The following is a 26,637-nucleotide window of genomic DNA, read 5'->3' on the forward strand; positions in this document are numbered from 1 at the left end:
TCTGTAGCATATATAGATGACAAAGTCACTTTTGTTTCCTTCCATAGATTTTCACCAGAGTGGTTTTCGTTATACTTTCCCTCTCTGCTTCCTGGATTTCTTCATCTTCTTACTAGTTATCCTATCCTGCTTCTTGGGAATAAGTTATACCCACCCAGAGCCATATTCCAGCCATGGGTTTCATCCTATAGAATCTCAGTTATCTACGAGGTCAAATCTGTCTTCCTGTTTCAGGATCTCTTCGATGCTTAACCTTTGGGTATTTGTGTCTGGACACTTCCTCCTTCCCTTTGCCTCTTAGAATCCTTGGCTTCCTTCAGGTTTAGCTCAGGTACCACCTCTTTTAGGAAACGTTTCCTGGTGATCTTTTTTCAGTGCTCTTTTCTTCCTCAAATTTCCAATTCATCTGTGTACACATTGTACCTGTCAAAAGAATTCAAGCTCCTTCAGAGAAGAGACTTTTTCATTTTCGTCTTTTTATCTCCAGGTCCTAGAACATAGCAGGTACTTAATGTTTATTCAAGTGAATTTCCACCGGCAACATCTTAGTATATGCCCTTACTGCTATTCACGTGACCTACCGCAATGAAATTCTAAAAGGTTTTTTCCCACCTCCACAATTTTTATTCTGGCAGATCTTTCTTATCCATAGATCTGGTCATTTCATTACTGTGCTCAAACAACTTAAGTGACTCCCTTTTGCTTCCCCATTAAGGTTCAGATTCCTCAGCTTGACTCCACAATTTGGCGCCATCTTCCCTTTCTAGCCTCACGTTCCCCTCCATGTATTCTACATTTCGGCGACACTGGTCAGCATTCTGACCATTATGTACCCTCTTACACCACCACGTGCCTTTATGCAGAGTGCTCCCGATGCCTGGAATGTCTTCTCTCTCTCTTCTCTTGCTGGATTCCTACCCATCCTCTAAGGCTCATCTCCAACACTAAGCCATCAGGTCTTTCTTGATCTGAGCCTAGAGCTAAGTCTTTACCCTTAGACCTCACATAACACTTAGCTTTGCATTCTTTAACGGGCTCGTATAATTTTGAGCACAATGGTGATCTGTATTGGTGTGTCATCCCTTTACAAAGTCATAAGCTCCAAGAGGAATTTTTATCTAAATTTATCACCTCCCACACTGTGGCTGGCAAGGTACCCTTCACATAGTTATTTTAAAAATATTGCTGAAACAATGTTAAATGTTTGATCTGAAAAATGAAGACAATAGTATTTGTACTACCTTACAAAGTTAAAAAAAACACTTTGGATATTTTCAGGCACTATAGAAACAACCTGTCATTCAGAAAAGGGCCTTATACGGTGGATATTCATGCCTGAATTAATATTGGCACTACTACAATACTACTACCATTAGGCTTAAATGAGATAAAAGAATTTGAAAAGTGCTTTGATAAAGTTCATGAAGAACCTCACCAGAGATGATTAAGGCAACCACAGTCCACAGGAGGCAGCCAAAAGAAGACTTCCTTTCTAGCTACTGCTCCTAATCAACAATTAGGTTGCATTGTGCAAAGGAACAAGTATGGTGCTCCAGTTTCTGCCCCACACATGGCATTTTTTTATGGTGAGGCCAAGATAGAAATAGAAGCAATCCACTGAAGCTGCTAGGCAAGGTTGTTATGCCCAAGTATCAGTAATAAAGTTTTGTCCCCTACACTAGCAATCAGAACAGGATGGCAGAGCTTGAAGGAAACAGAATGTTAGATTACAATCCACAGAATGGGAAAGCTGCAAGAGATCCCAGAATACACAATGTTGGGACCTAAAACTAGGTGCTCTTCCTTTGTTGCCTGGAAGTTATCTGTGTACAGGAGAAAACTGGCTCAAGGGACCTCATTTCTAGCATTCTTGACCAAGCAGGAGGTAGGGGAGACAGAACCCAGTGTAGACTCAAGCCTGAATTTCGAGTCTAAATGTGTTGTGCTTCCAGCAGCAGGGTTAACACCAGTTAATACCAGTCCCATCTAGTATAAGAGAAAGACCAGTGAATTTGAGATAGAGGATCTGGGTTTGAACCCTGACTCCACTCATCATTTGTGTGACCTTGCCTAAATCATTTAATTGCTGGGCCTCGAGTTCTTCACCTTTAAAATGAGGCTGGACTGACTAGATGATCTTTATGGTCCCTTTCCTGTCTTGTTCTCTTAGGAAGTAGTGGTAGTGGCAGCATTTGAGTTGAGCTTTAAAAGATAGGTAAGAATTTAAGAGACATGGGAGGTGGAATGGGAGCATTAGGGGTGAGGGGAGACAACTTCAGTTTCACAATCTTGATTCCAGTGACCCAAGAGAAAAAGAAATGGTATCAACATTTTCTTGCATTTATTCACATAGAGAAATAAGAGTTGCTATAAATCATAACATTGCCTTCAATACAAATAAATAGCTCTGGTTTCTAAAGGAAACAGCTCTATATAATTCAAAGTCAAATATTCTCAAAATTCCTATTAAAAATAGAAGACTGGTTTGCACTAAATAAGTCCTACTTCATCCCAAACCTGCTGGGGATACCATCCATAAGACAATGGCCAGGCAAGCCCTCCCATCTTTCTGAATAAGAAGGGATATCACTTGCACCAAAGAGATGTCTTTACTTAATTGCCAATATGAGCTACCCTAAAGATAGCTCAAGAGAGACACTTAACCAGGAAGCAAACAAATAAACAAGCCCTCTCCCATACACAAGGTTTCTCTAAATCCAATACATCCTAAAGCTATACTATACCATGATGCAGTTATATTGCCAAGAAGCTTCATTTCTGATATTCAACAAATATAGGAAGGCTTGTGTTGCTTTAGAAAAAGAACATGCTTTATTATAAAGAAAAAGGGGGAAGCTCTTGACCATAAAGTTAGGTGTCACCCAGAAAAAATCAATGACTTAGAGGAGTGAACAAGCTACCCAATGAAACACTTGGCCAAAATTTATCCTGAATAACTAAAATTGTGCTGGCAGAAACACCATCCCCATTGGCTTCACGGTTACTTAACTTTTTATCTTTCACCACGAGGGCTTTTCAAATCCAAATAAAATAGAAGACAAGCAGGTGGGTTCTATGTATGAAAATTAAGCATATTTGCCAGAATAGAGGCTGTCCTCCTAAAGAGATTTCTTCTAAACAAACAAAAAACCCCCAACCTGGATTATAGGCTGTGTTCTAGGTTCAGAGGAAAAAATACAGCTTATTCAGACCAATACAATAAATTTTAAGTCATATAGCACTTCTTATCAAAGAAAATTCCTAAATTACTAGGCCAATGACTGAAATACCTATTATACAAACTCCCTACTCCTTCCACTTTCTTTATCCCCAACTCCCTTCCCCCACAACACAGCTTAATCTCTGCTACTGAATTAAAAATGACAGATTAGTAGAGAGGGTGTTTGACAAGGGCTATCTTGGCCTTCATGTTTGCTAAAAGAGTTAATTCATTTTACCGCTCATGAAGATGGCCAAAATATAGTTCTGAAGAAGGTATTCTCATGCTATAAAACTCCCCTGGCAGACTTCTAATTTCTAAAAGTTTCTCATTAACATTCTTACAGTTGTTAGTTCCTTGTGCTAAACAGTATTTTTAAAAAAGATACATTCCTAGTTTGACAAAAGGTTTTCAAGACTGAATTGTTATGTTGGTGAAAAAACATCAATGGGCTCTATAGATTTATCTTCTTTAAAATAGTTTTCAGACATCCACCATACCTTCCTATTTGGAATTTAAAATATAAGAAAAAGAATGCTGAAACAGATTAAGGACCTGCTCTCTTTGGCAAAGAACTTTTCCTTTTCACTCCTTATCTGAGGCATTTCCATACTGTAAAACTTTGGGGACACCTATGAACACAATTAAAAAACAGAACCTCAAAAGTAGTCTCTGGCCACCTTTCACCACCCACCCTGACTGCTGCCCTGAGGTGTTGAAGACATTTAGACAAAGCAGAATACACATTTTTTCACCCCACCCGATCCCTACTTCTTTAGAAAATGAGTACTTTGACAAATTTCGTTTTCTAGGTTAAAATAGTCAGCTTCTCTTTGTCTGGTATACTGAATAATATTTTTGGACTCACAAAATGCAAACAGCTCAGTCAACTAGAGTATCCCTGTGTTAAAGTCAGAGCTCTGGATGCAATCCAATCTATTCTGGATGGTATTCAATTCTATACATACTTTGGGCAAGGAATAGCCATAAGAAAAGTTTAAAATGCCATGTTACAAAACTCTAACGTTGTGATTGTGCTCTTGGATAGTACCATTTAAATCTACAAAGTACAAAGGCAGAGGATTTTAGGTGTATCAAGCAGTTTTCTTTGCTGCTACAGCTCTTTCCAACCATCATCTTCGAGACTTCCAAGCAGTTCGGGAGTAAGGACTAGTCCTTTTTTTATCTGGTGGTTTAAAATAGGAATAAACAGGGGCTGCTGAGTATTCAGCATCAGGGTTTTCGGCCATCATTTTCAGTTTGGCTTCGATTGCTTTTATCTTTGCACTGACACTGGAAAAAGAAGAGCAAAGAGTTCGTGAATCAGTGATGGAATGATAATAATAAGAGCTATGATTTCTATAATAACCCAAGCTTATAAAATGCTTTCATCACAGGAAATATTAGTATTCCCATTTTACAGATGTCAAAAACTGAGGCAAAGAGAGGTAAAGTGATTCGCCCAGGTTCAGGCAGATAGAGAGTGGCAGTGTGCTGTAGTGAATAGAGAACTGGTTTCAGAGCCAAGCAAATCTGGGTTCAAGTCCTACTTCTTAAACATACTAGCTCCTGGACCTCCAACAAGTCACTTAACCCCTCAGTGATCTAAGCAGAGGAACCTCTTCCTTAAAGGGAAATCTCCATATGAATGAGATCATAGCTTTAGTTCCTAGTCCCAAGAAGATAATGTGTGCTGGAGCTGAAGCCTCAACTCAAGTGTTGCTACTGCAACTCCAGTTTTCTTTTCACTTTACTCTGTTGCTTCTGCTATCTGGAAAAGGGGCTCAAATTTTACGGCTTCCTCTCATTGCAGAATAAAGTACATATGAAGAGGACAGGACTGAGTCTGAAATCCACAGACCCAGGGTGGAGTTCTGGTTTGGACATTTACTAGTTTCATAACTAAGATTAACTCATTTGTTTGTTCTAAGTCTCAATCCTCCTCTATAAAACAGGGATAATAATTTCTCTCTGACCTACCTCTTAATGTTGTGAGGAAACCCCTTTGTAAATTCAAGTACTATGGAAATGTGGTAGTTATCATAAGCAATGGAATTTTCAGATAGGAAGACTTCATATAGGTATATATAAAACAAGATGTTATTAGAGTAGAAATACTGTACTTTGAACAGGGATAATGATACACCATGTTGCTTGACCTGGGAGTCAGGAAAAATTGAAAATGTGGTCAGCAAAACAATAGTTATCATGGATTGCTGATATGACAGCACAGTGAGATGGAATACCATTATCCTTTGCACCACTGTCAAAATAACATTCCCTATGAAGAGATGTGGTTGTCAGTACTCTGCTTAAAAATCTTTAGTGCCTCCCTAGTAAAAGTCAAACCATTCTTCTTGGCATTCAAGCCCTCCACAATCTGGTGCCATCCCACATTTCTACCTTTCTCCCTCCTCTCTGCCTTCTTATCCTTCCAAGAAAACTGGATGAGACTGTCCTTGGAATATTTCCTGTTCTCTCTTGCCTCAAGCTTTACTAATATTATTGACTAAGCCTAATTCAAATGCCATGTTCTCCAGGAAGCCTCCTGTGATTTCCCATTAGCTAGCAACTTTCTTTTTCCATTCAGATCTTACATGAGATTTTCATATCCCTTTAATGAACTTATGTAATACTGCATATAACAAAATATCTATACTTACATGTGTAGATAGATGTGTGTATGTAATATATTTTTACTGCTATTTGCATAACATCTTATCTCCCTACTAGATGATAAACTTTATTATCTTAACTAGCACCTAGCAGTGTTCTGCACATAGGACCTAATAAATATTTGTTGGATGAATTACTTTAATTGTCTTATGATGGTCTCTTCCTGAGTCAACAAGCAAGTCAACATACTGGAGCCCGTCTGGAGAATTTCTAACTCATTTTCTCATTTACCCGTGTGCCTTGCCACCTCTCCTCCTTCTGCTGTTAGCAGGTTACTCCTATGTAAGAAACAGAGGAAGATCATGTGGTGCTAACTTCTTGCAGTCTGTGGATTTCCTTTCAAGTCTGGGACTCTGCTTCCCTGAATCTGACAAGTCAAAACACCAAGTTCATAATGAGTCTCTTTGGGATATCTGTCACTAAGCAGTAGATGTCTTCTATCCTTAGAGCTTGGGTCATACTCCTTCAATTCCACTTATGGAAAAACTCTCTCTCTCTTTTCAAGGTCCAGCTCAGGTGCCACCTCCTCCAAGAAGCTTTCCTATACTCTCCAGGTTAAAATAATTTCTTCTTCCTCAAATTTGCTTAGAGCACTTTGTTGTACCTCTCCCCTTTATATTGATCACACTTACTTGTGCACATGTCATTATCATCCCTATTAGACTGTATGCTCTTTGTGTCATCCTAGGCAAATCACAGATGTCCTAAACTTCATATTTTTATCTGTAACATGAGTATAATAATAATTGTGCTACTTCCCACAGAGTTGTAAAGAAAGTGCTTCATAAACTTTGAAGTGCTTTCTAAATGTGAGTTATTTATCCAGTACTCTGCCCTTAGCAGGTACTTAATACTGAACTTAATGCTCTGCAAATGATAGAGTCCTGGGAAAGACCAGAAAGACAAACTATTCATTACCTTTGTTGAGCTTCTAAATGATATATAGCTTAAGATACGAACTGAGTCGTGAGCTCATGAGTCTACATGGAGAGGAAACACAAACTTGTGAACTGAAAAAACAATCTTGGATATTATATAAATCTGTAATAGGTCTACAAAAATCCATGGGCAATTGGGGAATGTCATTTCCCTGGAACTTCTGCCACTTGGATACAAAGTGCAGGCAAACAATTCTCCATAAATATACATGCATTTTAATGACAGATAAAGTTGATGTTTTCTGTGTAGAAAAAAAATCATAAGGTAACTACGTATTTGTGCAATGTATGGATGACAACAGCTCACGCCGACATTGCTATTTATAGTGACAAAGCGCTTGCCTGGAAACTCTTAAGTGGGAGATCCAGGACTCTTGACTCCTGACACTGGTCTTTCCTTTTCACCTTATTTCCTCCCTCTAAAGAAATCTAAAAGGCAAAGTAAATATGACTTGGAGATTGAAAAAGAGGGGAGACATTTATGAGAATGATAGCCTGGGATAATGCGAAGACCACTGGATTCAGAATCTCAGGACAGGGGTTGAATTCAAGTCCTGCTTCTTATTAACTATGTGATCTTAGGAACTCATTTTCCTTATATGTAAAACGAGCAACTTGGACAGATAATCTGTTCCATCAAGCCGTAAATTAATTCTATGATACTAGAATGCCTCACATTTATATAGCATTTTTATAGCTTATAATGTGCTTTTTGGGAAGCTAGTAAGTAGCAGAGCCAATACTTAAGTTCAGGTTTTCTGATTCCAAGTTTGGGGTTCTTTTTAGTATCAATCTGGCTGCCTCTCAAGAAACTAGAGACAAATTATTTTTTAAAAATTTGACAATATACAAGAAACTACTCTTTTTTAAACTTTGTATCCCTAACGTCTAGCACTACACTTGAGGTGCTTAATAATATTTCTGAACTGAATTATAACACAAAAGAGATGGTATTCTACTTGAGGAACTTGTATACTGTGGGGAAATTTAAAATAAACACATGGGGCTAGGTGTTAGAAATACAAATACAAAGTAAGATAATCCTTGCCCTCAAGGAGCTTACATTCTACTGGAGAGGGACAATATGACATAACACGATCTCAAATAAGTAAATATTTGAACACATATAGAATAAATACATGAAGAATAAACACAAAGTGATTTATCTTAGGAGTAGAGGGGAAGGCACTAACAACTGGGGGAAAGAGGAAAGGCCTTTGGAAGATGACATGCAGATGCGCATGGGAGATGGGATGTGAAAAGACACAGAAATGGGATGAGGACAACAGCAAGTAATCCAGGATGAAGGAGTCAAGGATATTGCTAAAGTTATGAACCTGGGTTACTGGAATAATTAGCGGTATGCTTCTGACAGAAAAAGGGAAGGCTGAAAGAGGGGTGGTCTTTAGGGAATTTGGGACATTATTGATTTTGAGTTATCTCCCGAACAATCAGTTTGAAATGCCTGATAGCCAACTAATGAAATGAGATTGAAATTCAGGGGAAACATTGGGGGAATTATTGACATAACGATGATATTTATAGCCATGGGAGCTAAAGAGGTCACCACCAGAGAGAAGGTGGAGAGAGAAGAATGGGAGACAGAACCTAGAGGAACACTTATGGTTAGGAGTGTGACACGGATGATCGACTAACAAAAGAGTTGGAGAAGTGGTTAAACAGGGAGGAGGAAAGTCAGCAGGGTGGGGTCATGAAAAACCAGAAAGAAGAGAATAACCAGGAAGATAAGGTACGCAAAAGTTTCAAAAAGCTTAAGAAGGATGAACACTGGGAAAAGACCATCATATTTAGTAATCAGGAGATGATTAGGAACACTGGAAAGAGAAGTTTCAGTCAAATGATGAAGTCTGAAACCAGGTTGCAAAAGGCTAAAGAGTAAATGAAAGAATCATAGACATCTTTTTCTAAGAGTCTGGCTGACAAAGGGGGGTGAGGTATAGGATATGAAAATTTGAGGGGATGGAAGAGCCTAGTCAAAGTTTTTTTAAGGATAAGGGTGACCTGGGCATGTTTGAAAGTAGTAGGAAAGGAACCAGTAGATAGAAGTTGAATATTTGGGGGGGGGAGGGTGTGATTAAAGTTGAAATCTGTTAGAGAAGAGGGTTTGGCCTTGGCAAAAAAAGGGCCTCTTCTTTTTCAGAGCCTGGGGCAAGGAGGTGAGACTAGATAGACGATGTCAAGGGGTTTTGAGATCCAGAAAAGTGGATGAAAGGCTCTTGTTGAATGGCCTCAATTTTCTCAGCAAAATAAGAGGAAAGGTCCTTACCTGAGAGAGAGAGAGGGAGAAGAGAAAGTATGAGAAGTCTGAGGAGAGAAAAGGCTTAGAAAAGCTTTTGCAGGGAGTAAGGGAAGCAACTAGAAAGGAATAAATGGATTAACTTGCTTCAGTAAGGGCCCAGTTAAAGTTGGATAAAATACATTTATAAGGTACCTAGTCAGCAGGTCGAGTGACTTCATCTAGTTCCAATTAACAGCATGTGTGTAGGAGTGGAAGCAATGGAAGGTAGGAAAAAGCTAGGAATAAAGTATGACAAGGGATGAGAATTGATAGGACCCAGGGTTGAGGAATTTCAGAATAGAGGGCAGTATAGCATCAAATTAGATAACTATAGGGTCATGGCTGGAGAGAGGGGGAAGTGAAAGTAGTAATGGGTAACGGCTAGAAAAATTACTGAGGGGTGGAGGGATTAGTGGTTTGATGATAGGTTTTAGGACAGTCTAGAGTCAGAATGTGAGGCAACAGGAAGCTACTGAAGCTTCTTGAGCAGTGAAGTGACATGCCCAGCCCTATGTCTTGGGACTATCAATTTTGTTTCTATGTGGAAGATGGATTGAGAGGGGAAAGAGTACACACAAAGAGACCAATCTGGACATCTTTATATTCACCGAACAGTTACCAACATGGAGAGGAGGAAATAGATACTTCTTTATGATGAGGTGGAAAGTTACTCTGTCGGGGCAGCTAGGTGGTGCAGTTGATAGAGCACTGGCCCTGGAGTCAGAAGGACCTGAGTTCGAATCCAGTCTCAGACCAGACACTTGACACTTACTAGCTGTGTGACCCTGGGCAAGTCACTTACCCCAACTGCCTCGCAAAAAAAAAAAAAGTTTGCTTTGTCATGAACAAATATCAAAGACAGACTACAACATGGGGATGATGTTTTGCAAGAATGTGAAATATAAAGCCTTACCTTAAGTTGGACTGAGTGGGTTCAGTGCTTGATGATGGCTCAAGACTGATTGGAAGGATTTTGTCATTCTTGTTGTGATCATATCTCTGAAAGTAAGGAAAAAAAGGAATTATTTCATTTCAGCAATGACTACCATATAATACTAATACTAATTAGCATTGATATAGTACTTCAAGGTTTGCAAAGCACTTGCACATATTATTTCATTTAAACCTCACAACAATTCTTTGAGGTATGTGCTATTAGCAGCCTACTTTACAGGTAAAGAAACTGAGGCTGAGAGGGTAAGTCACATGTCCAGGGGCACACAACTAGTGTCTGAGGTAGGATTTGAACTCAGGTCTTCCTGACTCCAAGTCCAACAATCTATTTATTATGCCTACCTTGCTGCCTTTAATTTGAAGCCTGAAACTAAGAAGTTCCCAGCCCATATGCTAGTTAAATTTAAAATTCTTTCACATTTTGACTAGATGCAAAACAATACACTGCTCTGGTTCCAAACCATTAATTTTAGAAACAAGATGAAAAGCTGATTTTGATATGGGCTGTTTTCTTTTGGCAGGAAGTTAGGAAGTTTTAGTTTCAAATTCACAGATGATACCAATAAACCAATACAGACATCTCTTATATCCTATTCTTAAATTCTAATTTTACTATTTCAACTTTAACATACTGTTACACCTGGATTCTTTCCACATTCACTTTGTCTATTCACAGCTCACCTCAAAATCATGGTCAGAAATATTATGCTTGGAATTTTACCTATGTTTTCTGAATCCTGAAGTCTCCACTGGTTTGAGATGTGTGGAGAGGCACAAGAAATAGGCCTGTAGTTACTAGAAAAAATTCTATGGTGAAAGAGAAATCAGACTGTCAGAGTTGAGAGGGACTTATAATAGAGAATATTTTGAGCTATAAGCGACCTTAGAATGTTACAACAGGAAAAGACTTCAGCACATAGATGCTGGAACATACACTGTTACAGCTGGTAGGGATCTTATGACAAAGAATATCGGAACACAATATGAGCTCTTGGAAAGAATCTAAAAATATAGCCTGTTAGTGCTGGAGGTTTCCTAAGAGGTCATGGAGTCTCAAGTCCACATTTTTTTTTTGTCTGACCAGCACTTAAGAGAGTCTCTTACATATAGTAGGTGCTTAATAATGCTTATTGAATTCAATTTTTATAGACTGGGAAACCATAGCTCCGAGGGAAACTGGATATCTGAGGAATTTCCATATGAAAATAAGTAAAGTTTTCCCATGAATAGTAAACATAGCATGATATAGTAGACAGTTTACTAGACTCAGGAGTCAGGAATACCTGGTTTCAATCTGGCCTTTGACATGTATGTGGCTTATATGACGGTGGGTAATTCACTTAACCTCTCTGGGCCTCAGTTTTCTCATCTGCGCAATAAGGGGATTGGACTAAATGGCCTCTAAGGTTCTTTTCAGCTCTAAGTTTATGATCCTAAAATGTGAAACAGTAAACCAGGAGTCCTTGGAGCTTTTTGTTGTAGGGACACAATGCAGAAAAAGCAATGCTATGAAGCAGAGTCTTTCAATTGAAACAGAGAAATGACAATTTCCCTTGTTAGCATTTTTTAGTAGGATGCAGAACATGGACATAACCACTAGTTCAACAAATGTGCTCTAGTGAAGAGCACAATCTCTGCCCTCAAGGAGTTAAAATTCTATGAGAGGAAGGCAAGAACAACACACACAGATAAGTAAATATAAAATATAACAATTTCAGGGGCAGGGAGGGAGTGTACAAACAAACGGGTGATCAGGAAACACCTCATGTAGTGGATGGCACTTGAGCTGAACCTAAAGGGGGGGGGAGGGAGCTAGTCCAAGAAGTAGAGGTTATGATAGCTTTCAGGCCACTGCAAGCATGGGAGACAGTTTGTGCTAAGGCACAAAGACGAGAGGTGAAATGTTGTATAGAGGGAACATCAAGGAGGTCAGCTTGGCTGTAATATAGAGTATGTGGGAGAAAGTAACATGAAATCAGTCTAGAAAGATAGGTTAGAGATATTGTAAAAGCCTTTAAATGTCAAACAGAGAAGTTTATATTTTAGCCTAGAATTAAAAGGGAGTCAGTGAAGCTTGTTGAGCAAGTAAGTGGAATGGTCATACTGTTACCTCAGTTTTCTCATACAAAAATGGGGCTAACAATACTTGCTATAAATCCTGAAGTGCTATGGAAATGCAAGCTGTTATTATAATGTGCCTTCCTCACCCTTGTGAGGAGGCATAGCAAATATCATTTTACCTATTTAACAGATGAGGGAACCAAGGCTCTGAGATGTGAAGTGACTGGATCATGGCAAAAAACACAGTGTCCGAAATGGAATCTGAACTATATCTCCTGATTCCAAGTCTAGCAGTTAACAAGCATTTATTTGGTGCTTGTTGTGTGCCAGGTACTGTGCTAAGCACTGGGAATACAAATACAAGCAGAAAGAAAGACAGACCCTGCCCTCCAGGAGTTCACATTCTAACATCAAGGATAAAAGCTTAATTAAGAGGTTAATGGTGTATTCCTAAAGAGGAATGAATGGCTTGGGCCCTTTTTTTTTCTGCACCAATAACTGGCTAGTCTTGAATGGCAATATCTGCCCCTGCTGTCAAAGCGCCTGGACCGTTGTTGTCAGTCTTCTACATCTGAGATGCTTATGTCTTTTTGTTTCTGTTGAATGGGATTCACCTTGACTTGGGCATGTGCCCATCGTACCACCAGCTTCTTAGATAGGGCCAGCTTGCCATTGAGACACTGGATCGCTTGCTCTGCTTCCTATACAGGAAAAAGACCCATGTTAGTAAATAAAGTAAATGTAGGTTTGGTTAGATCTATTATCATAGGGTGACTTCAATTTGGGGAGCTGAAGATGACTGGCAGAACTGCTTTTAACAAGCAACTGACCAATGGCAAAGTGATACAGTGGAGAGAACACTGACCTGGGACTCAGGGAACCTGGGTTCTAGCCCGGGCTCGACTGCAAACTTCCTTTGTGACCACAGGCAAGTCACACTTGCCTCCACTCCACCCCCCCTCCCCGGCTCGAGTTTCCCCATCTGTAAAATGAAGGAATTGGATTAGTTTCTAAAGTTCTTTTCAGCAGTAACATTCCATATTCTAAGGTCCCTTTCAGCATTGAAAATCTAGGCTTCAAGGCTGCATCAAAAAACAAAAACAAAGAGTGGTACTGCCATGCATTTTTATCATGAGGCCCTTCACAGACTATAAGCCAATATTTCTTAGGGAGCCAGGGAACTCTGTCGTAGAGCTGAACCCATACTTTGCATTCTAGTAGTGCTTTCAGATGCTGTGGGAGTCAAGGAAACTCTGGGCAGGAAAAAGCAGAAGTCAGTCAAGGAGACTAGGCAAGAAGGTGGTTGTGTGACTCAATCTTTGCACCTGGTTTTCAGAAACAAATGCTTTCAACTAATGAAAACACCCTTCCTTTTCAAGGAGCAAAGAAGTTGAAAGGAATTCCTGAACCTGGATATTAGCTGGCCTAGGTCACCCCCAGGAAACCTGGCTGTATGTTCCTGCTCTATCAAACATCCTTGCCCAATATGTGTTGACCAAGTTAAGATCTGAAGGGCAATCAGCCAAGTGCCTATTTCATGTATGTACTGGGGATGAAAAATCCATTGAGTGAAGGGAAAGTATTGAGAAAGAAGAGGTTATGATAGAGCACCGGAAGAGTTTTCTTTTTTTGCTTATGTCCCAGTTCTGTCTTCCTGGGTGTCTGAAGTACTGTCTACCATCTGGAGTTGGCCAATGCTACCCCTTCTTGCCCCATCACATAGCACACATGGCTAGACAGAGAGCCAAGGGAAACTTTGTTTTTCATTTCTACTTCATAATGTGAATGGCCACTGTGCTCTGTCCACTTCTATGCTATATATACTATTGTGCAGGACTTTTGGCATACCGTATTGAAAATACAGATACTAATGCTTTCATTGATCACTGATACGAAAGTAGTTTCATATTCACTGTCTCATTTTATAGTCCTAAGTCGTAGTAAACAATAGTCAAAATGGGTATTACTTCTATTTTATAGACGAGGAAACTGAGGGGCAAAGAGAGGAAGGGGCTTAGTCCTGATCACATGGTTAAAGCAAAGAGTCACAGAATGTATGGTTGGAACAACCCTGGAGAGGCCACCTAGTCTACCCTTCATTTTACACAAGGGGAAACTGACTCCTGGAAAGGGAAGATGACTTGCCCACCATTTTGGGATCTTACCTGGGTCCCAGATTTCCAGGTCAGAACTCTTTCCACTACACACACTGTCAATAAGTCATGCAGTATGTCCTCTGAACACTGAGACAGTGTTCTCTCCAGCTTCCTTGCCAAAATGGTGGCCGTTTTCAGTGATTCCGAATCAAAGAAAGTACCCATCACATTCTAATATCTGGGAAAAGTCAAGAAGAGACCTAGAGTATACTCCTTTTTAGGAATAACTGCTAAAAGGTAATTTTTTTTTTTAGTTCAGCTCGCTCAAAAAATTACTTAGCAAAGTCCCTTATGCGGCAACATTGTAATGTGTAGTGTTTCTATTTGCAAAGCTCATGATCTAAGCTAGCCCTCTCAATGGAACGAGGATTTAACATAAGGGAAAAAAAGTATCATGGCTAAAATTAAGATTGTTTCTTGCTCTCCACATACTCACATTTGTGCATGTTCCTAGAGGGCTTGGGGGTAAGGAGTGAATGATGAACCAATCATAATAAAATATGGTTTGTGGGTGGCGCCCCACAGAACTCTAATACCTCAAGGCCCAAAAGCAAAACTAGCTTTGTTGGCCAGCCCTCGAAGGGATGACTGAGACTGCCTCAAAACTGGAAAAGACAGTTTTATGCCAAACACTAACACCCTCTGGCATTCAACTTGGAAAACAGGTCAGTAGCCTTAGACCTTGGGTCCAAAACGTGCCCCTGCAGGAAGTGAATGAATTAGTTTCAATGAACACACTGGAGAGACAGCACAGGTACCTGTTTGGTTTCAAAGTTGACAAAACAATACCCTCGGGGCTGTCCTTCCAAAGCACCAGATTTGTGGAAAAGAAAGTCAAATTGCTTTACTTTGCCAAATTTCTGAAGGAGTTTGAGGAGGTGATACCTGTTGAGAAAAGAATAACGGTCAGGGACAACATGCAAAGAATATGCCACACTCTGACTAGCTACTTATTATGAAATGGAAAAGGCCAAGGGGACTGAGAGGAAGATCATTTACTCCACAGATGCTCAATTCTAACAACCTTAATCCACAGTGAAAGTCTGTTTCTGTAGTGCTTTCCTCATGACAAATCTTAGAAAGTGTGCGAATACAAAGAGGTCTAAACTTTGAGTCAGAAGACCTGGGTTCAAGAGGTGACTCTGCCACCTACTGCCTGTGTGACCTAGGGAAAATCATTTCTGTTTTCTGAGTCTCAATTTTCTCACAGAAAGGCATTTACTAAATGCCTATTATGCGTCAGGTGCTGTGCTAAGATTGGAGATACAAAGAGAGAAGTCCCAGGCCTCAAGGAGCTGACATTCTAATGGGGGAGACTGTCTGTACCCATAGAAGTAATAGAGAATAGATACAAAATGAATCCAAGACAGTTCAGGGGAGGGATTCACTAAAATGAGGGAGAAAGAACACGATTTAGAGGAAGAGCACATGAGTTAAATTCCCGGTTGTTATTTACTATGTATATGATTGTGAGCAAATCACTTCCCTTCTCCAGGTTTAGTTTCTCTGATCTAGAAAATGAGGAGATCCGGACAAAATGATTTCTAGCCCCTTTCAGCTACAAATGTTATGATTTTATGATTTCCTTTATTATATAATAATCTTTAGCTCTGATATTTTGCAATTCTAGTCCAAGTATTATGCTCATTTTACTGACAAAGAAACCAAGACCCAGAGAGGTATAGCTTGGTTATTGATGCTACTAAGTTCTGAAGCCTGAACTTGAACCCACAACTTCTGACGCTATGTTCAGCTCTACCACACCCTTCTGACTCTTAACATTCCACCCTTGCCCAATGATGTCCTATTTTGTTTGGCAAACAAAGTTGTTTGCCTCTACTTGGAATTGTGACTAAAATTATTGCAGTTCTAACATAAAAACAACCCCCTCCCCCACCCGCAACCAACAGCTGTCTGGCCTGCAAGCTCCATTTGTTTTCCTTTTGGACAAGGACTCAAAAATAGTGTCGATTTATTTATTTTTAATTTCTTGGCAGTGGAGCGATATTTGTAAATAACTACAATACCACCAAGAACAAAACAAAACAAAACAGCTTCACTCCCCTACACACACACACACCCCCCTACACACACACACACACACCCCTACACACACACACACACACACACACACACACACACCCCCCACACACCCACATACCCCTAGAAAGCTTTTCCCATCAGATAAGGACTCTTCTAAAAGTCCAATCACCATCGGTAGCATTTCCATAATGGTTTGAGTGCTCTTCCCTGATGTGAATGAACACCAGGACAATAGTGAGCCCCAAACTGAGTGGCTGGCTTGGTGTAGAGCTAGGGAACAGTGCCAGCCCCTTTGAATCATCCCTGAATAATCAGCCAGATACATGGGCTGTTGAAGAGCTGAGATCATGGAGAGCCAAGGAAGAAATTTAATCCAGACAAGGGTGTTCACCCCCAAGCTCTTGCTTGCTTCTTCTGCCCCTCACCCCCTCTCTCTGGACTCCTTACTCCAGAAACTGTTTGGTTTCTATAGAGCTTTTTAAGTTATTCAAACAGATGTGGCCTCAACAGGTTACCTCGGCCAAGCTCAATTTCCACTTCCTGTCATCTGATGTCGAGGGTGAGACAAACCAACAGCTCTCCCATTTCCTTTTCCGCTGGTCTTCCTCCTGGCACCCTCCACGCTATTCAAACTGAGAGTCAAGGCTCTCTCTAAACAATGCTGTCCCTGGGATACTAAAAAGGTATCAGACCACATGCTAAATCTGTTATTACTGGGAATTCTACCCCATAGGGAGCTAGTAATGTTGTCATAGCCTCATTTACGTTCTTTTTTTTTTCTAGGCAAAACTCATCAAAAAGGTTCCTAAGTAAGGGTCCCTTTAGGGAGGGTGGAAGATACAAAATGGAATTTTGTCCTTTGCATAATCTGATACTGATAGACATGAACAGCACATTTTCCTGAGTTCCCAGGGGGCAAGGAGACATAACACAGGCCTAGTACTGGATTTCAAGCTCCCAAGGCACACTGCTGCTCCAGGTTACTTTTCTAGCCTATTTCTTTTCACATTGTTATACAATCCAGCCAATGAACAACAATCTAGTTCCCAATCAGGCTCTGCATTATCTGTCTCTATGTATTCACATAGGCCATAGCCCATTTCTGGCATGCCACACCTCCATCACCTTAAACTTTGGGGATTCTTTTCTTTCTTTAACATTCCTCAGGTGCTTCCTCTTCTATGAAGCCTTCACTGATCCACTAGGATAGAAATGATTTTTTCTCCTCATTTTTTCCTAGAGCACTTTCTCTCAATCTCTTTCCCCCATTACACTCGACTTTCTTTTTTTCTTGTTTGTTTTCCTCAACCTGCAAGACCACAAACTACCAAGGGGACTATATCCATTTGGCCTTTGTTGTTCAGTGCCTAACAAGGACTCTGCACATAGTAGGCACTTGAAAAATTTCTGCTGAATTGAACTGGTATTAATCCATCTTCTTTCAGGGTACTTGGGAAAGGCAATACAACTATTTAAGTCCTCTTTTCTCAACTGCCCTTGCGATACTATGTGCTAGTGAGAATGTGGGAGCTAAGTTCCCATGAGGAAGGAAAGAGTTATTATACACACTAAATATAAGTGGTGGTTTTACTCATTTTTCTAGAAATGTATGAATTGTACGTGGAGTTTGTAGACTTCACGGATGAGTTATATAAGCCTCCAAAATGCCTTGGCTTTCAGCTACAGCCTCTATATATGACACCCATTCAAACCACTGCCTTACCAGTAACTCTCTATTTTGTGCCAGCAGTTGTATAGTCAGGTCAAAGCAGTTTCTTTTTTTTTGGTAGGTTTGTAACTGACCCAAGAGCTACTATAGGTGGGTCATCTTTTCTTCAGCTCTGTTCTGCTTAGTAGCAGGAAGGTAAGGTGACGGGCATTTCCTAGGAAATGAATTTTATTCTAATCAGAAAGAAACATGCCGACAGATTATTCTTTGAAAAGCTGTAACAAACACATTTTGCCCAAGGAGTAAGACCTTAAGAGTTCAGGAACATCTGTGAGGTCTATGTCTTTCAACTGCTCCAGGATCCTTTTCTTGTCTGATTATTTCTCGAAATTATCAGAACACTGGAACAAAAGGAATTAACTGTTTACCATTTAGCTTCCTGGAGATGGGGGACTGCAAACCCTGATAGTGGACAAAGCCTGAAGAGGCTCATTCTCACATCTGCAAGCACTTCTATCTGCCAATGAAGTGGGGAGGGGGGAAGGGGAGAAGGAGAGCTCATTAGTCATCAGAAACTGGCTCCATTTAATGAGCTGTGGTCATCACAGTATTTAACTATAGAATTACAGCAGAAGATAGCTCTGTGTCACCGCCTTAGAGAACGTGTCTCTCACCCTGTGGTGACAGTATTGGCACTTTCTCAATATACAATTGTGGGGCTAGATGTAGAAGTTTCTGTGATATTGTACAACCTGGCTACAGTCTTAGCCCACACAAATTCTTAAATGTTCTCTGGTCCAACCAAACTGGATTCCCTGCTGACTCCAGAACACAACCTATATATGCTTTTGGGCCTCTGTACCCCTCAACACTCTCCCCGTGAACCTCCAATCAACGCTTGCTGATACTTTACTGTCTTCTTCAAGACCTAACTCAAATGACACCTCCATGATGTCTTCCTTGATTTCTCACAATGGAAGATGATTTTTCCCTCATGTGACTAATTTTATAGTACTTTGTATTCCATTTATATTATAATTTGTCTTATATCTTTTCATATAGATGTCTCATCCTCCTTTCTACTAGAAAGGAACTGTATCCTATTTATTGTAAACGGCCAATATCTTGGTGTAGTGGAAGGTTGCCAGGGCACAGAGTGGGTATTTCTGGGCTCGAATTCATCATATCTAGCTGCTAACCTGAGCAAGGCACAACCTCACTGAACTACATTTTCCTCATGTGAAATAGGGATAATGTGTGGTATAGGAGAAGAGTATGGGGGTTAAGAGTTAGAATACCTGGGTTTGAATCCTGGTCCTAAAACTGATTACTAGGTGATTTGGGGAAAGTTTACCTAAATTTCCCTGAGCTTTAGTTTCCTCATATATAATGACCTCAGTTTCCATCATTTCCTGAAGCTTTAAAATAAAATTTCAACCACACTAAAATTTTTGGGATACTCTATGTATATACATTCACATAAATACAGACACAGAAGGCAATAGATGACAAAGTCTGGGGGAAGATAAAGTTGAGAAACTACATCTTTCTTCCTACTTTATTGTAGATTTGGAGGACTAGGGGTATGGAAAACTGCATATACTGTCAAACACAGTTGTTAAAAAGAGATGACTTGATGGGCAGAGGAGAGGGACCATAGGATCATAGGATCAAAGATTTAGAGCTAGAAGGCCAACTCTATCCCTTTATAGATGAAGAAATTAAGGCTCAGAGACCCAGGATCATGCGAGTACTAAGTGGTAGAGGTAGATTTTGAATTCAGGTCTTTCTGAGACCAATGCTTTATCTATTATACTATCATGTTCAGAAATGAACAAAAAACATCAACAAAAATAAGATAAAATTTTTAAAAATGTTATGGGAGGTCCCTGGGGTGGGTGACTGGGGGTAGGAGGCAATTTTCTATATTGGACATCAAAGGCAGCTTCATAGAGGAGGTAGCATTTCAAAGAATTGTAGTTTAGAAGTGAGGTCTCTGAGGTCATTCAATCCTACTCAAAACTGAAGCAATAAAAGTCCTCTACAACAGGTATCAAACTAGGGGCTTTCAAAACTCCCTGGCATGGCCAAAACCAGATTAAAACGTGATAAGGAAATGTTTAACAAAATAAAAAAAATATAATACAGCATAGATAACGTTAATTTGTGGTTTTCTAAGTCAATATGAAGGCTGCAGGGATCTGTTTCTATTTGGGTTTGACACCACTGCTCTACAAACATCCTCCAAGTGTTATTCAACCATTACTTTAAAACTTCCAGGAAAAGAATACTCAATTCTTCATGTGGAAGCCCACTCCAATTTCGAACAGATCTGATTATTAGTATGGTTTGTCCCTTCACTGAGCCCAAATCTATTTCCACTGTAACTTCCGCACACTGCTCCTAGTTCTGCCCCCTGGGGCTAAGCAAAACCACCATACTCCCTTGTTCATACAACTTGGGCTTTAAAAGTATGGGTAGGATTTCAACAGGGTTTTTCAGGGTGGAGCTTAGGGGACTATCACAGCCATCTTACACACCACAGTTTATAAGATATGCTAGAATAATGACAGGCAGGGAGCCAAAACTCAATGAGAAGGGGCATCTGTCATGGTTCATGTAAAAGAGGAGGAAGAGGTGTGGAAAAGATCAAGGATATGAGTAGGGAATCAAGATAAGAAGGGGATGTGGAAGGAGAATGCAGCAGGAATTAGCCAGTGATTTGTGGGTGACAAGGGAAAACTTCATGCAGGGCAAAACTCAGTATGAAGCACAAAGAAAGTATCAGCAGGAAAAATCTGGGAATGAATGCATTAACTAGGCCAATCAGGCCCCAAGTTGTACAGGTGACTAAATAATTAATATTATCAGCTGGAAGGGAACTAGGGTGCAAAGGTGGGAAAGCGGCAAATCTGCATCATCGATGCTAGCTGCATTAATGGATAGGAACACTCAATGACTCAACTTTTGACCCATGTGAAATAGCAAACACCCATTGGACCCTTCCTGTTAGATACCAGGACACCTTTAGAACAACCACCTTATTGCAAGGAACTATATTAGACACTGTTTCTACCCTTCAGATTTCCATTCATATAGGCAGAGTAGGGAATGAGAAGCACTGGGTATGTTGGAAAGAGCTCTTCTCATTGGCAGTCATTAATCAAGAGTACCACCTAACACAATCCTGGTTGGATATTACATTAACTGCACTAATAGGTCAATAAAGCACAAGAAGAAATAGCAATAGAGATGGAAAAATCAGATAAAAAGATTGAGTGCTGTAAGGAACCTTAGACATCATCTAGCCCAACCTTCTCATTTTACAGATGAAGAAACTGAGGCCCAAAATGAGTCAAGAACTTGCCTAAAGTGAGAGGTCACAGTAAAATACTGAGCTAAGACTAGAATCTGGGTTATCTGACATCATATCTAGTATGCTTCCTACAGTACCATATTACATCTCTGCATCCATGTCAGGGTCTTGATAAATGAAGTTAACAAGCCACAAGAGCAACTGACACTGAAACTACCACGGCTTTTACAGTGATTTGGTGATAGCTAAGATTGATCAATTTTGAACTAGGGCAAGTTACAAGAAGTAAAATCAGAAAGGCAGCATAGTGTAGTGGTAAAAACATTGGTGTCTGAATCTTCTTTTGAACTGAATCAGCATTTCATTCCTTCAAAGCTCAACTCAAGTGCCATCTCCTTCAAAAGGCTTTTCCCAATTCCCTCTGTTGTCAATACCCATTGCCCAATCAGGACCATGTTGTATTTCCCCAGCAGAATGCAATCTTCCTGAGGGCAGAGATTGTCTCACTTTTGTCTCTGTATCTCCAATGCATAGCATATAGGTGCTTAGTAAGTGCTAGCTGCATTCTCCTGTCATTATATAGTTGCTGTCCCCATCTCACCATTACTAGGAAACACAAGACAAACTTCAAAAGTTAGAGCTCCAGAGTTATCCAAAAGTTGAATGAACTGCTTCTGGAAGTGGTAGGTTCCTCCTAACCGGAGGACTTCAAGGAAGGTCTTGATAACTATTTGTTGCATGTGTTGCCATGTAGATTCTTTTTCACCAGGAGATTGGACTGGATAGCTGCTGCGGTCTCTAGAAGCTCTAAATCCTGTGGCTGAAAGTGCTACAGAAATGAAAATGGATCCTGACCCATATACAATCGCTTCCTAGCCATTTGTACCTTTTGATCCTGGCTCAAACCCTGGCTGCAGCATGGCCCTCTTCTGTTTCACCCTTCCCCTCCTCCTAACTGTCCTTACTGTGGGATCCTTTTCCAATGGGAGCTGTTTCTGGCACACAGTATGGTCTGAATCCCCGCCCCCCAAGACCATTATTTATCACGACAATCAAAGGATCCCTTATGGGGAAAAATAGTCTCCCTCTTTCTCAGTTTCCCCATCTGCAAAACAAGGGTATTGGAGCCTATCGTTTCTCAGGTCCTCTACAACACCTTGTGTGTACGTGAGCAAGTCATTTCTTATCCCCAGGTCTCAATTTCTCCCACTGTAAAACAAGGAAATTGGACTCTATGATTTCCTAGGCCCTCTACAACTCTATGCTCTAAGGCTTTTTTCCAACTCTAATTTTTTAATGTTCTGTATTCTAATAGAACTATGAGATAGGGTAATAAGGCCCTTTTCCACTTTATAGCAGGAGGATGTGCTCCTTTTGGAAATGATTTCATTACCTAGGGCATATTTCTGGAGGAATAGTTCACTTTAACTATAGAGTAATAAATATTATTTTTCCTGAGTAGCAGAACTAGGGAGAAAATCTTTAGCAAGAGTAACATAAAATTTTAAAAAAAGTTCAATAACAGAAAATAGATCACAAGAACACCAGTCGAAGTCATGTCTCCCAACCCAAACCATACAAAAGATCTGTAACATATCCAAATTCTCTAAGAGAATAAGGGCATCAAGAATGGGAAGAATATGATACAAGGGTGAAAGATATATTAGTTTTTGAAGTTTACTGGCTTCAAGGACCTTCAGAAGTAAAGATTTTTCAAAGAATTAACAATTTGCCACAGTGTGCCAGTTGGGATGCATTGTGTGGTGTGAAAAGAACATTTTATTTGGTATCAGAAAACCTGGTTGTGAATTTTGACTCTGCTACTTACTAGTTGTGACCTGGGACAAGCCACTTCATCTCTTTAGACCTCAGTTTCCTCATCTGTAAAATGAAAAGTTTGGACTAAATGACCTCTAAGGTTTATTTCCACTTTAAATCATAATGAACCTACAGTTTTAAGGATTCCTATCCTGCTGGCTTGCCATTGAAAACTCCAAATTTACACAAAAGATAGGATTAATAAACATGCCAAATGCATATTAAATCTTCAAAGCAGCTGGGGGCTAGGGGTGGGAGGAGGAGACATACCCTCAGAAAACCAAAATGCTTATTTTTCTTCAAAAAAATTCATCAATATTTCTGCCTCTGCACCTTTACTCATGTTGTTCTGTCTATGTCTGGATTGCCCATTTCTTCCTTTTCCAGTTCCCCTCCCCTACTCCAATTTCAATTCTATATTCTACTTCTACTTAAAAGAGCAGAGCAAATGCCACATCCTCCAGGAAACCTTTCCAACTCTGCCAGCTAGAAAGGATTTTTCTTTTATCAGATCTAGCATTTTATACTCTGCTTACGCACTCACCACGTTTGAATGTGTGTTGTTTTCACAGAATCACTGATTTAGAGCTGCAAGAAAGCTGCAAGGGTTGACCTAGTCCAACTCCCTCATTGTATAAATAAGGAAGCTGAGGCCCAGATGTGTAAAGTCTATTGATTTATATCCACGTTTCATTCTCCCTAATAGGTGCAAACTCCTTCAGGGCAGAAACTGACTTATTTATCTTTATGATCTCCCAGTGCCTAGCAGTGTGTTCTGCACCCAGCAGGCTCAAAACTCATTTATTCAATGAGCATCCCTTCCTCACATTAAAATCATCACTTACAGTTGTTGGGAGAAAGACACTTAGACTCACTCTGTGATCTTGGGGTCCAGGTTGCCGATCCATAGCCGATGCCCCTCTTGCAGAGAACCCTCTGAAAGGATAGATGCATTCTCCAGGGGAAGAGTTTTGGTTTCTGCCTCCATCAATCCCTGTGGAATTTTAGATGAAACAAGGGGAGGACATTCAGTCAGGAAACTAAGATATACGTAATTTTAGGGGGAGGGTGGGTAAGGTGAAAGTGGGGTGGGGAGAAGGGAGGGTGAAGGAGAGAGAAAGGAGAAAGGAGAAACCAAAATATAGTCTCTTCCTTCCTGATCCCTTGGTAAGTCCCTCTAAGATTATTGTCACAGGAGCAAAGGATTTAGTCCTAGAAGGGACTTTAAAGATCACAGGATCACTAATCTAAGCCTTAAAGGGATCTTAATAATCACTTAGTCCAAACTCCCTTCTTTAAAGGAAGAAGCAACATTAAGTCCAGAGTAGAAAAGTGATTAGCTCAAGGTCACATAGTTTTAGAACTGGGATTTGAATCCAGGTCCTCTAACTCCATATCAGTCCTCTTTTCACTATAACATACTGCTTTCAAAACAAAGTGGTAAGACTAGATGACTTCCTGAAGTTCCCTCTCAACTCTTAGGAGTTATGACTGACCAACTAATTTGAGCTACTCTAACCATAAGGCCTCAGCACTAATACCCCAAGGACAGCTCCTTTGATAGCTCTGGCCAAGAAACTCTCCATATGAAGTACTGAGAGTGAATAGGTAGAATGTCATTAGAACCTATGGAGGCAGCTCAGTGGATAGAGCACTGGCCTGGAGTCAGGAAGACCTGAGTTCAAATCTGACCTCAGACACCTACTAGCTGTATGACCCTAGGCAAGTTATTCTGTTTGCCTTAACCCACTGGAGAAAGAAATGGCAAACTACTCTAATATCTTTGCTAAGAAAACCCCATGGACAGGATGGTCCATGGTCTCACGAAGAGTCAGACATGACTGAACAACAACTTAAGCCTGGTGTCTGGAGTAGAAGGTTAGTTGGGCAGTTAATTTCAGTTCAACAAGTGTTACTCAAAACAAATGTGAAGGATTTGGCATGGGGATTTGGGGAAGCTTCTTCCAGATGAGACTGCATAGTGGGGCATCTGAAGGAAAAATCAACAAACATTTATTAAGTGTTTACTATTTCTCAGGTACTGTCCTAAGCACTAGGGCAAAAAACAGTCCCTGACCTTATACAGCTTACATCCTAATGATGAAGACAATATGTAAATAGCTACATACAAGATACATATAGAGTAGATAGAAGATAACTTTATAGAAGAAAGCTCTACCAACCTGGGGAGGCAGGAGGAAGGGGGACAACCAGGAAAGGCCCCCTGAAGAAAGTGGGCTTTGAGTTGAGCCCATTGAAACCTTTGAGCTTTGAAGGAAGCCAGGGATTTAAGAGTTGGAGGAGAGGTTAAAGACCATTCCAGGAATTGAGGACAGCCAGTACCAAAGTACAGAGCTGGCAGATGGAATGTTGTGTTCCAGGAATAGCAAGAAGGACAGTATGACTGGATTATAAAATTTGTAGAGGTAAGTAAAGTGTATAAAGTGTGGAAAGGCAGGAAGAGGCCAGGTTGTCAATAACTTTAAATGCTAAACAAGGTGTTTATATTTGATCCTAGAAATTAATAGGGGGTCACTGGAATTTGAGTAGGGTGTGTGTGTGTGTGTGTGTGAGACACAGTCACTCTTGCACCTGAGGAGAGATAGGGGAATGGACTTGCTCTTTCCCCTGGCCTCAGTCCTTGAAATGTCCCATGTTACCCAAGGTTGTACATCGTTCAAGATCACTGGAAACTTCTTGGTAGGTGTGAGAACACATATGCCACTTCTGGGAACTAAAAAGGTGACTGACACACCCTACATTTCAGGCAAGAGGGCCTGTGGTTCTCAGCAGTATGTAAACTCTTTTTGTCCCCCTCTTTTTATCCAGAAAGCCTTGCACAACGCCAGCCACACAGTGGGCAATTAAACATGATTGTGGACTTGAATTGGTTTATGGAAATCTTCGAAGAAATGTGTTGTTTCAGTCGGAGATGGATTCTTAAGGATGGTTAGGATTTAAAAAAAAAAAAAAAGGATGATGTAAAAGGAGCCAAGACCATTCAGAGCAGTGTGCTATATTAGGGAGACTGGGAACAGCATTTGAAGGGTAGGAAAGTGTAGGAGAACACAGCAGTAATAAAGACGGGGGTGGCGGAGAAAAGGTGTATATATAATAAATGCTTGGGGAACTGAACTGAAGAGAAAGGGAGGAGGTGAAGATGGAGTGGGAAAGGGAACTGTGCGTGGAAGCCGCCATAAGGGGGTATAGGAGGGGCAGAGGACAGGGGGATAAGCCGGGTTGGGGGTAGGAGCGTGGGGGGCAAGGAGGAGCAGTCGGCATGGGAAGGGCAGGAGGAGGAGGTGGCTGACAATCAGCGGGGGAGTTCCCGGCGGGCCTCAACTCACCCTCTGGGCTCAGGCTTGATCCCCTCGGCTCCTCCCGCCGCAAGGCGGCTTCAGCTCGGGATTCCACCACCTGACTCCAACCTCCAGGCCCGGACCCCGACCTCTCTTCTTCTCTTTGACTCCGCCACAGCCACCAGAAA

The 26,637-nt window shown here is 40.6% G+C and overlaps 1 protein-coding gene across 1 annotated transcript; it reads right to left on the reverse strand.

Annotated features, from left to right (window-relative positions):
* Window positions 1-2,319: 2,319 nt before the first annotated feature.
* On the reverse strand, window positions 2,320-26,630 carry LOC114047097 (probable RNA-binding protein 18). Its single transcript, XM_027867823.1, has 6 exons — window positions 26,498-26,630; window positions 24,026-24,144; window positions 15,063-15,189; window positions 12,763-12,849; window positions 10,047-10,132; window positions 2,320-4,513 (listed from the first exon to the last, which is right to left on the reverse strand). Exons 2-6 carry the CDS (start codon window positions 24,136-24,138, stop codon window positions 4,354-4,356), a joined length of 573 nt encoding a protein of 190 aa, XP_027723624.1. The 5' UTR covers window positions 24,139-24,144; window positions 26,498-26,630; the 3' UTR covers window positions 2,320-4,353.
* Between the last annotated feature and the right edge of the window lie 7 nt (window positions 26,631-26,637).

Source organism: Vombatus ursinus, unplaced genomic scaffold (assembly GCF_900497805.2).
Source record: "Vombatus ursinus unplaced genomic scaffold, bare-nosed wombat genome assembly UNPS02014786.1, whole genome shotgun sequence".
Taxonomy (NCBI): Eukaryota; Metazoa; Chordata; class Mammalia; order Diprotodontia; family Vombatidae; genus Vombatus; species Vombatus ursinus.

What these genes read in the sequence shown, in the direction of transcription:
- LOC114047097 (XM_027867823.1), bottom strand. Translation starts at nt 24,138, where the DNA reads ATGGAGGCAGAAACCAAAACTCTTCCCCTGGAGAATGCATCTATCCTT. An exon ending in GGGCACATGCCCAAGTCAAG is followed by an intron (nt 10,133 to 12,762) that starts GTGAATCCCATT and finishes CCTTACTTTCAG; the next exon opens with AGATATGATCACAACAAGAA. An exon ending in CCCACTCAGTCCAACTTAAG is followed by an intron (nt 4,514 to 10,046) that starts GTAAGGCTTTAT and finishes TTCTTTTTCCAG; the next exon opens with TGTCAGTGCAAAGATAAAAG.